The following is a 14,065-nucleotide window of genomic DNA, read 5'->3' on the forward strand; positions in this document are numbered from 1 at the left end:
CAATTTAATGTTTCATCCAATTTAGGAAACAAACAGACTCATTAATTAGTTCTTAACCAAGAAAGTCTAAATTATATTTGATAAAAGTTATCTGTGTGCATGGATTTTTTGACAGTTGCTTGGGTGGCCCTTAAAGTATGATTTGAAATCTGCCATTTTTGGGTATTCTGCTTTCCATGATTTCTGTTTAGTTCTGAATCCTGCTTGTTTTGAGCAAATAACAAGCCACATATAGTAACACACATTGTCCATTTCATGCTTTTAAATGCCCTGTAAAAATAACTGTGCACTGGCAACTCGTATAGCATTAATATGTCATTCATTATATTATAAAAGTTGCTCGCAATTTTGTTTTTTTTTATTATTGCATCAGAGTTCTCATCAAAAAAAAAAAAAAAAAAAAAACAGCAGGGGCAAACAGGACTGTGCTACCCAACAAAACCTCTTTTTCTCCAACAGTATTGGGTTCCAAACATTTTAACATTTATTTGAGATTCATGGTCCTCACACAGATTAATAATGACTCAGCAAGAGGAAAGGAATGGGTTTGATGTGACAACTGCATTATTAATAGCTTACATTTAAAGCTGTGGGATCCGGGATGTTCTGGTACTAAGCATCCATTGTTCCCTCCTCACATCCCTGAGCTTGTTTGTGTGTGTTCAAAGTCTAAAATTTGTGGTGAAAATGATGATGAATGTCTAACTCAAGGTGCTTTTGTGTTCATGTTAAACGGTGAGAAATGGCTTTTATGCGTATATGTGTGTACATCTGGAGTGTTTGGTCAGACTCCATTAACCAATGCTTGGTCTGCAGGTACGGTGACAACACCATGAATCACAGCCCATAAGCCTGAGGACTATGTGTGTGTGTGTGTGTGTGTGTGTGTGTGTGTGTGTAAGAGAGATGGCAGTGCTTGTTGAAATATTCCCCCGCTGGCTGATTTAATTACAGTTCACGCAAACCTCCTTTACAGAGAATAGCTGTGATTTCTCACCATTTAACCTATTATTTTAAACCCAATACTTACAAAATCCAGTACTTGGAAATCCATTTTTTTCTCTCTCTTTATAGCTTTTAAAAGTGTGAAGTTGATGAATTTAGAGATGCAGATTCCCCGAGAAGGTTTTAGCATGCTTGGAACATGTATAATTGCAACCTTAGACCACACCGTCCACATTCACAACCTGTAACTGAACAAAACTGTGGTTCATGGCCAGAATAAGCTGCAGTTTGGTATAGTATTTAACAGAAGAAAGCTGTTTCTCTGAATTTTTATAAAGAAAATTTTTACCTAAAATGTATATTTGCTGAATAGTTAGTCACCCTCAGGGCATCCAATCTTCATTGGAAGAGATTTGAAGAAATTTACATTACATTACACCACTTGCTAACTGCAGTGAATGGGTGCCCTCAGAATGAGAGTCCAAACAGCTGATAAAACCATCCCCATAATCCACAAGTAACCATCACGATTCATCAGTTAAAATCTTGTAAAATTAAAAGCTCCAAAATCCATCAAGGCATAAGTTTAAACTGTCGGTTCTGGACTAAATGACATTTCGTAACCCTTAATAATTCATCCTCCAGCGAAAAAGTTGATCTCCTGTTGTCCTGTCACATAAAAATCTACCAAGATATTTGCTCAAAACTGGTTTGGACTGGTTTTTTCTTATAAACAGTGCTAGACCTGTGAATATTTGTTTCCTGATTTAGATTAAATTTTCACTTGTTCACATTTTAGCTGGTGACCTGAGTTCAGTTTCCATCGTGATGTCCGTTGCTGATCCTGTTTCCCTCTCTCTGCCCCATACTTTCCTGTTTGATCTGTAATGTCCTATCCAATGTAAGTACAAAAAGGCCAAAAATATAACTTAAAAATGATTAAGCTATGATTATTGTGATTTCATCGGCTGTTTGGAAAGACTTTCCCAACTTTCCACTTTGTTTATCTTAACCATAACTAAAAAGGCCAAAAATATAACTGAAAAATGATTAAGCTATGATTATTGTGATTCCATCAGCTGTTTGGACAAACTTTCCCAACTTCCCACTTAGTTTATCTTAACCATAACTATACACATTCTGTGGTAAATTCTTGAATATACCAGCCTAGACGTGTCTGACCTAAACAATTAAAAGATTGGCAACTACTGAAATTCTAGAGAAGTCTCTCATACGATCTTGGATACCTGATGCTATCTCTCTGTGTGTGTGTGTGTGTGTTTGAGCTTATGTGTAGGTGGCTGTAGTCTGAGTCAGTGGAGCAGATGTTGGGTGCTCAGCTTACAAATGACTTTGGAGGATTTCCCAATGAGATGTAGAATGGCTTATTCTCCATCGAGATTTCTAAACAAGGGTCTAAAAATAAAGTCTGTGCTAAGTCTCTCATCAGAGAAGACATCAGTCGTGCAGCTCTGAGTTTCAGCCCACAGATTCAACATGCAGAAGGATTGACAGCATGTGTCGGGGTTCAGTATTTATTCGCACATTATTTGTATTTCAGAAAATTTGAATTGGGCATGAAACTTGCTTCAGATTTAAAGGACGAGTTCACCCAAATATGAACTCCCTCCCCATTTACCCTCCCTTTAGAGAGTGCAGTCACAACAAGTTTGCCATCAGGGATGGCAAATTCCAAGGTTCTTGGGTGTCCCATGACTGCATATTATATTATCATATGTCTTACAAGTATGTGTTAGAGAGGTATCATTCTTTATGATCAAAGAAGGAAAGAAAACATTTTCTGTGCAGTAATATTTTATTTCAACTATACATGCCGTTAAAAAAAGTCAACAAAAATATTCTTAAACAATGACTGTAATTATTTACACTTTCACAGTACAGCTTTACAATATCTACACATTAAAATATTCCAGAAAGGAAAAGCTGTATTTCAACTGCCAATGTTTGCACAGTATTAAAAATAAAAGGTTGACCAGTCTGGTTTCTTTGCACGTATTGACTGAACAGTAAAGGCTTGAAGTCAGATTGCAGATTTATATTGCAATATACAAGGCAGCTCAACACAGGACACCTTGAACCAGAACACAGGATCAACTCTCTCTCCTTTAATAAAATTGATCTTTAGCAGGTGATGATGCACCAGCCTCCACTCAGCCATTCTAATACAATCAGAACATGTAAACACACATGAAGCTTTGGGATTGAACAGGCAAGTTTCCCCTTAATATACTGAAATCCCCAAGTAATTTCAAACAAACTGTGAGTCTCTAATCGTTGATAATTGTAGATGTGCTATAAAAGCACATCTTGATTTGACCCCATTAAATGATGTGAAATATTGTGAGCTGAGAGTTAGATGATATACATTTTAGATTCATAAAACTTTCACTGCATGGCATGTCATCATTGCAAATTAGCACCTTCTCAAAATGCATGAAAATAAAATGGCAATAAGAAAATGGCCAAGTAATTATTATAATGTTTTTATTTATTTTTTATTTTTTTTATCTAATTTCTATAAAAGAAATGCAATTTTGAAGGTCCAGCCATATCATGGTCTCCCCATCCAGGGCCATAGTCACTGCAAATACTGAGAGGATGCGTCTGCTTACACTCCAAATTGTCAGATTACTGGTCAATCATTATGGGTTTTGCAATAACCAATTCCTAAAATTTCACTTTTGGGTAAACTCCCTGCTCATATCCAACCAAAGAGTATGTGTCTGATTATAGTGAAATGTCCAAAACCAAACTCCGCTCTCATGACTCTAATAAGGCACACAAATACACTGATCCAGGTTAACTTGCCTTGAAAGTATCCACACTTAAATAGTTCTATATTTACAATAACGCTATCACTGGCACGACTCTGCAAGACACACTGGTAGGTATTGCAGTGATTGTACACTTATAGTGTATGAAATTGAGGCCTCTGTTCTTTTATACAAGCAAAGTGAAAATTTAACTATTATGGAGTCTAGGGTCTAGTATGGAGCCGAGGATGGGTTTTGCCACAGAGTTGACTAGTGCTTTATCGTAAGGAATGTGCTGTTTGCAGTTTTATCTAATACTTTGCCCAGGAACCAAAAAGCTAGGTCTCTCAAATGGTGTAAACTGCAAGGAATATTCAAGAATGTAAAAGGAGAATAAAATTGTCTTGAACTTCACAGACCCAACAGCAGTGCTTGCTTGGCATGTAAGAAAGGAGAGAGGTTGATCAATGATCTGCCTTACGTCATAGTTGAAAGTTGACTTTATTGGATTACAGGATTCCCAGTGATTTTCTGGAACTAAAAATTACCAAAGAGAACATTTTTCATTTGACCAGCGTGATCCTGTGCTGAGCCTTTGGGTTTAAAAGCTTGACGCAGCTTGACACACCGAACTGCTGCATGAAATGCCACACTGGAGTATGCTAAACATTGTCATCGTCTACACTTAGCAGCACAAATGTTGAGGACACTTTCACCCTGTGAGTTTTAAAATCAGTAGTCCAAGCAGGAGCCCTGGACATTTTGCACACAGAAATGATTAATTAATGTCTGGACTTCTGTGTCCAAACACATCTGATGTTAATGCACCATAAATGGGATTTAGGTTTATGACAGCGATGACTCAAGCTTGTTCTCAGTTTAATGAAAAAAAACATGGTAAATGAATGCACACTGGTTAGCCCCAGAGTCTAATCAAACACAGACACACAGCATGTCCCTTCCACTCTGCCTGTCTTCTGGAGAGATATCCAATCATATTTTCCAAACAATCTAACAAATACAGTTCACATTGATGGGGAGAACAGTGTATAGGGGAGCATACGCTGCCCTGATGACTGCAGCAACTAAGCAGCTGCTTTATGCTGCATGTCATCTGTGACCCATGACCTCAGGCGTTCCTGCCGCCTTAAAGATCAGAATCCGTCACCTGCCACTGAAGCGTGACAGGACAACGTCATTGAGAACTAGCACAACTACCCAAAACAGAAGCTCTGCCATCCGATTAATTTCCCTTCATAGGGAACGGAGACTGGCACGCCATTTATCTGCGGGCCAAATGCTTTTACTCCCACTGTCCATTCATTGAGTAAGATCCTGGTAAGCATTTCAGTAGCTATACTTGTTCACTGCCCTCATTTGTGCAGTCTGTGGTGCAAAGCCATTGGGTTTGGGGGGCACATCAGGCTTTAATGATGCTGTCCGTTTGATGGACGTTCGTGGTAAAGATCCATGACCACTGTAGCTGCTCTGCCGGGATACGGAAGGTGTCATAGCCATCGGTACCCCATGAGAGTCTAGTCTAGTGGGTGGGCTAGGAGTTGGGGGCATGTACCCACCTCTGTTCATACTAGGTTGCCGGGACACTATGGCCCCGCTAGGGGAGTGCAGCCCTTTTGGCGGCGAGGATATGGAGTGCCGCTGGGATGAGCTGCGGTGATACCTCTGTCTCTCGAGAGTTCCCATCTGCCCTGTGGGTGATGTTGGTGTAGTCGGCACATCCAGTCTCTTGGTGGGGCTATTCCTGGGCAGAGAGGAAGAGGGAGAGTACAAGGAGGCCTCTCGGCTTGGGACTTTGGGGGGAATCTCTGTTGGGCTTACAATGGGTTCCAGCATCAGGTGCTGTCGGGATTTGGGCATCTCCACCATGATGGCCTTTGGGTTGCTATCATTCAGGTGCTTCAAGAGGTCATTCAGGGTGTTCCTGGCATCCACAGTGCGCCGCTGGTCTTTACGGCCAGATTTGGAACCATGTTGATCACTAGTATGGATCCTCTTTTCTGCTTGGGGGCCTTCAGAAGTACTGAAGGATGCCCTGTTCTCATGTGTGGCATTGGGCAGTACCACGGCACTGGGGATGTGGGGGTTACTGATGGTAGAATGGGGAGGGGGACTGGAGGAAAGGTACTGCGGACTCTTGGGTGGCCCATCTTTGCGGGAGCCACTTATCTTTCCATGAGCTCTCTCCCATTGGTTCTTAATTGGCTGAAGGCCTTTCTGTTGAAGCACAGGTGTTGATTCGGGTGTAGGCAGTGCTGCTAGTTCTGGTGGCTGTCCACTCAGGAGCATCGTCTTTGTGTCTCCGGTGGTTGGCACCTCCCTCCCATTGCTCAAAAGGTTGGTGTAAAGTTTGGGAGTATCCATATTGGGTTGGTACTCTTTCACAGGACTGTCAAACAGACCGTTGAGCTTGGCAAAGCTGCCAGTGGAATCAGTGCAGGACTGTGCTGACTCTGCATCTTTTTGGATCTTGCGTGGAGTGCGAAGGAAGGCATCTCTATAGCAGTAAACGACCATGCCAGCGATGAATGCACCGAGCAGAAATGCAGCTAACACACAGGAGATAAGGATATTCATGTGCACCATCTGGTTAGATTCACCTGCTTGTATTTCCCACACACCTGCAACACAGATAGCCAGATTCCATGTTAACACACTTGCACAGTTGATCACTGAATAGCTCTCTGTTAAAGCAAAAAGTCCTTTCCCCCCAACAAAGGATGCTTAAAAATTTGGTGTGAATCAAAAACATACAACTGTTATTTCCAGCATATAAAAAGCTTTTTAAAGAAGTCTACTTAGCATTCAGAAAATACAATGAGTAGCCTGTTATTATATTAGTGAAGGAGGCAAATTAGTAAAGTGGTGTGGTAGAACATTTTATTGCACATGGGTTGCAGCGACAGGTGAGTTAGTATGTTGTTGTTTTACATAAGAGTTTTCCCAAAGAGAATTAAGCCCGCCGTCTTCGTCTAGTACCCAGGGGTGAGTGATGTTAGTTTCCGCATTTATTCGAAGGAGTTAGCTGGTGAATAATGTTGCTCGGAAGGTGATTAAAAGTGTTGCTTAGTGGCAAGGCCTTTGGAAGATTCTCTAAAACTCAAAACCAAGGGCAGAGAAAGAAACGCATGAAAGAAGATACAGATGTAGCCATTTAAGACAGATTGAACCAAAAATGCCATAGAAAATGGATTAAATGAAAACATAAAGAAAATAAAGTTAAACATGGAGGAAAAATCATAGTAACAAAAGATTTTTAAAAGTAGGGAAAATAATAATAAAAAGCTTTATACGCTGATGGAATCTAAGTATAGCTGCTTGTATCATCTCTATGCACTTCAAGAAAACAAGGCATAGTGCTGAGTTGAAAGTTTTCAAGAGCACTTGCACTAGGAGTCTGCATCTCTACTTTGCTAATGTAGTGTGACTGACTGCAGAATTGCTTATCGTGCCATTTTGGTAAAGAATGGGCTGCTATCAGAGATGTTTGCACTCTCTCAGTAGACTAGCAGCACTAATAGCAGCTATTACCCAGAATTCCATGCAGCAGCCCTAAGGCGCTCTGGTCAAGGCCTTACCCTCCAGCACACCTGGTATATGCTCAACAGAATGTGAAGTGGCTGGGTCATCGTGAAGCACAAATTTCCGTGAGCCAAAGAGTTGGGGTATCTGAGTGGGGATGGTTTGGGGTGATTGTATGGGTTCAGAGGTCGCGGGCACTGTGACTGACGATGATGGCAACTCCATGTCTGTAGCGACAAACAAACTGTTATAGAATCGGAGCCCATGATAGGCGCAACGTAACGATCGGGGTTAGTACATACTGACAGAACGGTCATACGTCAGTTTATTCGATTCATTGAGGTTAAGTTTTAGATGAGATTGACTCTGATGTTTTAAACCATTACAGGAAAGTAATGACTGTGCAGAGTCTCAGGTAAGGAAAATTTCAGCCTGAGAGGAGGGAAAGGATGAAGATTATTTCTAATAGAATAAGGAGACAACAATATATTCCAGGGAGATGATAAGGTGGAGGCAACACATATCCATGCAAGAACGAAAGAATGAATGAATAAAATGATGGACAAGCTGGTGCTGAGAGATCAGGTGCCTCTCAATGATAATGGTGATAATATGATGAAAAGCACAGGAATGAGGGTAGGGGTAGGTGCAGAAGTAGCGGAGAAAAGAAAGGGAGAAAGATGAACTCAATGAATGAAACCAGTGCAGTACAGGAAACTAACCAGAGGTTGGGTCGCCATATGATTTGAAATCTGGCGCTGATGTAGTGGCCAAAAATTCTAAAAGAATTAAAGGAACAGTAAATCAGCATAAAATAAAAATAAAAGTTTGAAATTATAAAAACGCTAAAACTGTTCTTATTAAATTACAAAAGAATAAAAAAGTGATTGTTTTCCTCTGGTTTAAACTGTATCGCTCTTTCACTTTCTGTAAAGTTAAGGCCTACACAATGTATGTGTGAGTTTTTAATTGTCAGAGGAATTAGTATGATGTTTGTGTGTTATGTGTTAATTTCCATCAGCTGAGAGTGTGAGGGGGTTATTGACGTCACAACTACTAACTAATGTTTCTGAAAAGGGGCACGTGTTGATGAGCTCACCATGACAATCACCGAGGTGAGCTATGTTGCCGTATTCAACATCTTGCTCATAACCAGTTCTGCAAAACAGAAAAAAGAGTAATAAGATAATGAGCTTGTACTAAGAATCTACATTTTGAGCAACATCATTATACATCGTTTTGCCTTTTATTTATTAAAATCAACAGGCTTCAAAACATAAAATGTGTTTTCTAGAAAGAATAAAACTAGAAAAGATAACTGTTAAGATAGAAAAAGAAATCTAGCTTTGCTTTGCAGGGTATCGGTTGCAGTGACAATTAGTAAGTATAGTGTTCTCAGTATATCCTCCTTGCATTTTCTAGGTAAATTTGAATATTTTTGTGATTGACTTACTGCATAGCTGCAGGTATACGCTCACAAGCTCCATGTGACATCCAGCCGCAGTACGGGTCTCTAGAAGCAATACAAGACCTGAAACATCAAAAAACAAATGTTTGTAACTTCACAATATGGAAAACGAACAAACCACACAATGGTTAAAGGGGTAGTTTACCCAAAAGTGGTTGCCACTGACTTCCATAGTAGGAAAAAAACAATACTATGGCAACCCCCAACTGTTTGATTACCAGCAATAACCAGCCTGTATGAATAGAGCTGTGTTCAGGACTCACTTTTGACAGGAACTGTGTCGTTCACAGCGGCTGAGTGGTATTCTGACCACACAGCTGGAAAAGGCCACATAGAGTGTGTGGGTGTCTTTATCTAGGTGGAAAGACAAAATTCTCCGATCGTCCTCATTGCTGGATAAACACCTGGGAGAAAAACAGAACGGAGGGAGGGAGACCGTGAAGAACAGATAAATCATGTTATCAGATCTATCCGTCAGTCACCGCTTTCTTCAGTCACACAGTTCAGCAGAAAGAGAACAAAAAAAAAAAAACACATTGGAGAGGGAAAGTGAAAACCTTTTGCTTTCGCATTAAACAGATCTAATCTCATCTCAAAGGATCCAAAACTTTCATTCAGGTCATAAAAGGATAATCTGGGACTAATTTCTTGGTAAATAGCCAAGACTGCTTCATAAAAAGTCTTTAGAGACTGATCAGGAGATAATTATAGGTAGAAAAACATACTTGGCTTGGTTGAAAACGTCAATCTCCTCCAGTAGGATGGTGTCATTCAAAGACAGTGGGGATGTCTTGGCCAGAACTTTTAGCACGATGCCTGCCTCAGAGCCAATGAAAACCACTGTGTAATTCTTATGGGGTCCTGCGGTGTTATCAACGGCGAGTGCCGTGAGCCTGTATCTACAAAGATGAAGGAAAAACACTTGAGAACAAGGCCGCTTTTCAGTTACAAGGAGACGCCTAATTTACAACAGCTTAACTTGAGCTGACACAGGACAAAACATGTTGAAACGCGACACATCTATCAAGACCTGAAGTAGTTAAATTAGGCGTGCCAGTTGTTTAGAACGTGAAACAAATGCTCTTTGCTGTTTACCCGATACTTATTTAACAGCTGACACTAGGTCAAGATGGCAAACTGCTCAGTGTGTTGTTATGTAGTTTTATATAAGAATTCAAAAGATTAAAAAAAAACAATTCTGACTATACAGATAAACCAAAGAGAGCTGTTGGATTTCCTGTCCAAGTGGGCAGACTGTGCTGTTTGTCAAATACCTTGGTTGCGTGTGTGTCAAATGAGTGTGTCAGATCTAGGTTTCTTTATACTGGGCTGAATGTTGGCACTGTGCCTGTACCTGACTCTTGTTTTGGTGAACCACGGTTCGTCTCCAATGGAGGGGACCGCGGCGTCCATGAGAGGGTGTGACTTGATGAACTGAAGGGTCTCGTCTGGAAACTCGATGGAGGTTTTGTAAGACTCTGCTGAACTGTGTCCCGCACAGCAGCCAGGTCTGAAAAGACAAGACGCACACACATGCAGTTCTGGTTGAGTGAAAGAGGGCAAAGAGCCATGTGCCACATGCCTGTAAATCTATACCCGCCTCCATATGGCCACTGCACACACAGGTTAAATATGCAGCATGTCCAATTATCGCTTGTTAATTATTAATCTCACAATGATTAGCCCGTCACGCACTAGTGCATGCACCAACCTGGGCTTGGGCAGCTTATCCTCTGGAAAAGGCGTCCACACTGAATCCGCCGTCTTTTGCTCTTTGAAACGGCTACGGAATGCATTCTCAATGTCCGCCATGGAGAACGCACACACCGCGGACCCCGGGATACTAAATAAATCAGAAACAGCGGCGTTAGTGCTATTACGTCTGTTTCCGTGTGGAGTTTTTCTAGAGAGGATTGTGATGAGCTTTACCTGTTCAGCTGGGTGGTGAAAACTCCCACCACAGAAGGCACCCCATTAATGTCGATGATGTCCGTAATAGCCTGGAGGACGTCGAAGTAGAAAAACGATTCTCCAGGAACAGAGCAGTTTAGGCGAGCCTTAACAAAAGATGTCCAGTGTTTTTCCAGCACCCGCTGAGACCCTCCCATGTCATTTTTACAGATCCGAGCCACTCTGGAGTAAACCGCCTGCAGCGAGAGAAAAATAGCAGGAGAAACTCAGCATCGCTCTCTAAATAATAGATCTAACTCCCCGATGGCTAAGTCGAATCTAAATATACACAAGAAACATTTTTTTTTTCTCTTCGATAGAACAAAACTGCATTGTGCTAGAAGGCTTGAATTAGCAGCATGTAACAGTCTTAATAATTCACTACTGTAAAACCTGCTCTCAATGAAGGTGTTGACTGCAATATTAACTAAACTTAAATATTAATTAGTTTGTGGTACAAAGAAGTCATTATATGGGCCAATTTAAAGCTAATCCTGAGGCAACGGAAGATATATTGACCCTCTGGGACAAACCCTCATCTCTAATAAAAGCCTATAAATACTACATTAACATACAAATCAGAACTACATAATTCGAGTTCAGATACCACGGTATTACCATCTGATAACTTCATTATACCATGGTACCTTCACATTAGTTTTTGTGTGTGTTTCTTTTTTAAATTAAGCACCCGTAGCATTGTTAGCATTGCACATTTCATAGCAAGTCATACCTTTCCCAAGTTGTTGTGCTCGGCTGCGATTTCTCTGAAAAAAAAGTAGACAAAATCCCCATAATCCACGGCATGGAGAAAATGTGGCTCTGGAAGAGAAAGAGAGAGAAGCATTAGCATCTCCGCCGCTGACCCCAAGTTAAATTTTGATGCGTTTTTGTTGGCTGAGTGTATGGCTAAGTGTCGACCTAGATTGTGCCACAGGAAGCTGGATTTTACATCAACACGCACCATTTTCTTTCTCCCAACTGACCCAATTCTTTAAGGTATGGTTACAGGTTATATGTCAGATGTGTACAGGGTTCAGCAAGGTTAACAAAGTGTGTATATGAAGCAGACAAGCAAAAGTTTCTGTACCTTTTAACCACTTGGAGTCATACTTGATGGTGCGAAGGGCAGAACCATCTCCCATGCTGCGATAAATCACAGCATCGCTGGCCAGGAAGTCTGCTACGGTTGCTGAGTACAGCTTACCATCTATGACATAAATAAGTGAGCTTAAAACAGATTTTATCTTCATTACATAATTATATACAACTCAAGGAATATACTTGGAGCTCAGAACACTAAAGGCTTTATTCACACCTTGGTTGTTCACACTAATAAATGCATGATACAATGAACAAGATATTTCGCAACACTTTTTGCTTTTTAACTTCCTTGTTCCTGCTATTTTATATGTTACAGGTCCTAAAAAAGAAATCATCTTTCTGTCATAATAATAATACTTTCTTGTTTCAAGCATGAATCTAGTGACATTTAGTGAGTTTAATGCTTTATATTTTAAAATGGAGTTTTTTTGTTTTTTCAGTGTGGCCTGTCCAGACTCGTTCAGACGCACATGTGACATCACAGCGTGCTAATTCTCGCCAGGTTGTGCCGTTCCTGTCTGTATACTAACAGAGCTGGCGCGAAGACAGGACGTTCTCGCCGCTTCTGATTTATGTGCAACATAAGTCTCAGCTCTCATTGGAGTGTTAATTTTATCCAAAACCTTTCAAATTCATGGCAAAGTTATTCATCATGCTCCTCATTATCCTGACAGCTCTCATACCAGCAAACAGGGCAACGTTCGTCTGCTTGGCGTCAAACGGGCATCGGGCCAAACCGCTGATCTCTTCCCCATCAAACTCCAAGTTATCCAACTAAATAAGAGAGGGACATAAATAGAAGATATAGAGATGCAGAGTTCTTATCTTCATTGTACTGTAAACTGCTCCTATCCATATTAACCAGTTACTTATTAAAAGCAAAACGACAGTCACGTAGCCCTAACAGCGTGACCTACCCTGTAGTAACGGCACATGGGATTGAAACCATTTGTTCCACAGATGAACACAAGATCATCATTTCTCGGAACCAGGACTTTAATGAAATTATGGCACTCATCCTGAGAGGAAGACAAGACGGTGAGATTTATGGTTGCTGTAAATACTACAAAACCAGAGATGGCTGATTTATGCTGAAGAGGTGGAGGACTCACTCTGTGCTTTCCCTTCATGGCGCACGTCTCCCTGTCCGCCTGTCCCGACCGCCACGTTAGCTTCTGTGACATCACACACCATCACCATTAGACACAGTTTCTCACACTCTTAAACATTACCAAAAATGCTACACCATGGGCAGGGACAGAAAGACAGAAACAGAAACCTAGCTATTTACAGAAAGTGCTTTGATTACTGGAATTGGAACTTAGATTAACCAGAGATATGTTTTATCACTTGGCATGCCTCAAATGGGACAAGTCATAAATTTGGTCATAAATTAATTTACTGTGAACCCACCCTATATGGAATAATCTCATTCCTGTAGGACTCTCTCAGACTCACTAAATACACCTGGTCTCTGTGAGAGAGAGAGAGAGAGAGAGAGAGAGAGAGAGTTTTCACACAAATTACTACTCATAGTTCTACTGTTCATCATACAGCTCGTCTGAACAAGTCAAATGGTCAAAGATCTCGCTTCCACATCCTGTGCTGACTTACCTGCCCGCGATGAAAAGCGTATCATGAATCTTGGTCATCAGCTGAAAGTCCAGTCTGTGCTGAGATTCGTTGCCAGAGGGGCGTCCACGAAACACGGGGTACTGTCGTGCATCTGTGGAACAAACAGATGCACTGTTATTCAGTATTAGCGTCAACAGAGATCAATGTTGGTATTGACTGGCTGTGGCAACTGTATGTTAAACTGCCCTGAAGAAAGACTTTGCTAAAGTAATGAATGCAGGTCCCGCACTGACGTTCAGCGAATGCACTGTCAGCATGCTGGAGTGTTTTCTCACTGCAGAGCACAGCAGCGCTAATGCAATGACTTTAGATGTGCATGTCCTTTTACAGAGAACATGGCAATATTTTTATTGTGTGCCCAAGTGTAATTTTGTTCAATTATGCAAGAAGTCTCACTGTTTTGTGAAATACAGAAAACGCTAACTGAAAATGTCCCTTGAAAGACAAAACGAACAAAAAATGTATTCTGTTACATGTATATCCACTAGCCATTGCTCATGGGACATGTGATGCACTACTTAAGAGTGTAAAAAAGTGTGCCTCATGGCATTTACTTTTAAAAGCCTGCAGTGCCAAAGGTGCCCTTCGTTCAAGAAGCACCAGTATGTTTTATTATTTTTAAAAAAAAATAAAGATCCTATATAGATAG

At 40.8% G+C, this 14,065-nt stretch overlaps 2 protein-coding genes across 9 annotated transcripts in view; one reads left to right on the top strand and one right to left on the bottom strand.

Moving 5' to 3' along the window:
* LOC127977534 (uncharacterized) overlaps positions 1-14,065 on the top strand; it is a 249,781-nt gene that overhangs the window by 49,481 nt on the left and 186,235 nt on the right. The gene's annotated exons all lie outside the window — the stretch shown is intronic.
* The window catches only part of sema6dl (sema domain, transmembrane domain (TM), and cytoplasmic domain, (semaphorin) 6D, like), a 107,537-nt gene continuing 96,214 nt past the window's right edge, over positions 2,743-14,065 (bottom strand). For 4 of the 8 annotated variants that reach the window (XM_052582447.1, XM_052582448.1, XM_052582446.1 and 1 more), the window contains 17 exons: positions 13,396-13,507; positions 13,195-13,255; positions 12,894-12,956; positions 12,699-12,800; positions 12,465-12,555; positions 11,768-11,887; positions 11,411-11,499; positions 10,657-10,874; positions 10,439-10,570; positions 10,082-10,237; positions 9,453-9,626; positions 8,991-9,131; positions 8,713-8,790; positions 8,359-8,417; positions 7,982-8,038; positions 7,316-7,486; positions 2,743-6,358 (listed from right to left, as the gene is read on the bottom strand). In XM_052582447.1, coding sequence (XP_052438407.1) covers positions 5,067-6,358; positions 7,316-7,486; positions 7,982-8,038; positions 8,359-8,417; positions 8,713-8,790; positions 8,991-9,131; positions 9,453-9,626; positions 10,082-10,237; positions 10,439-10,570; positions 10,657-10,874; positions 11,411-11,499; positions 11,768-11,887; positions 12,465-12,555; positions 12,699-12,800; positions 12,894-12,956; positions 13,195-13,255; positions 13,396-13,507 — 3,116 coding nt within the window. In that variant the 3' untranslated portion in view covers positions 2,743-5,066. The remainder of the gene's footprint in view (positions 6,359-7,315; positions 7,487-7,981; positions 8,039-8,358; positions 8,418-8,712; positions 8,791-8,990; positions 9,132-9,452; positions 9,627-10,081; positions 10,238-10,438; positions 10,571-10,656; positions 10,875-11,410; positions 11,500-11,767; positions 11,888-12,464; positions 12,556-12,698; positions 12,801-12,893; positions 12,957-13,194; positions 13,256-13,395; positions 13,508-14,065) is intronic. The other 4 variants (XM_052582449.1, XM_052582450.1, XM_052582451.1 and 1 more) reach the window with 4 other exon arrangements.

This window comes from Carassius gibelio, chromosome B18 (genome assembly GCF_023724105.1).
Source record: "Carassius gibelio isolate Cgi1373 ecotype wild population from Czech Republic chromosome B18, carGib1.2-hapl.c, whole genome shotgun sequence".
NCBI classification, from domain to species: Eukaryota; Metazoa; Chordata; class Actinopteri; order Cypriniformes; family Cyprinidae; genus Carassius; species Carassius gibelio.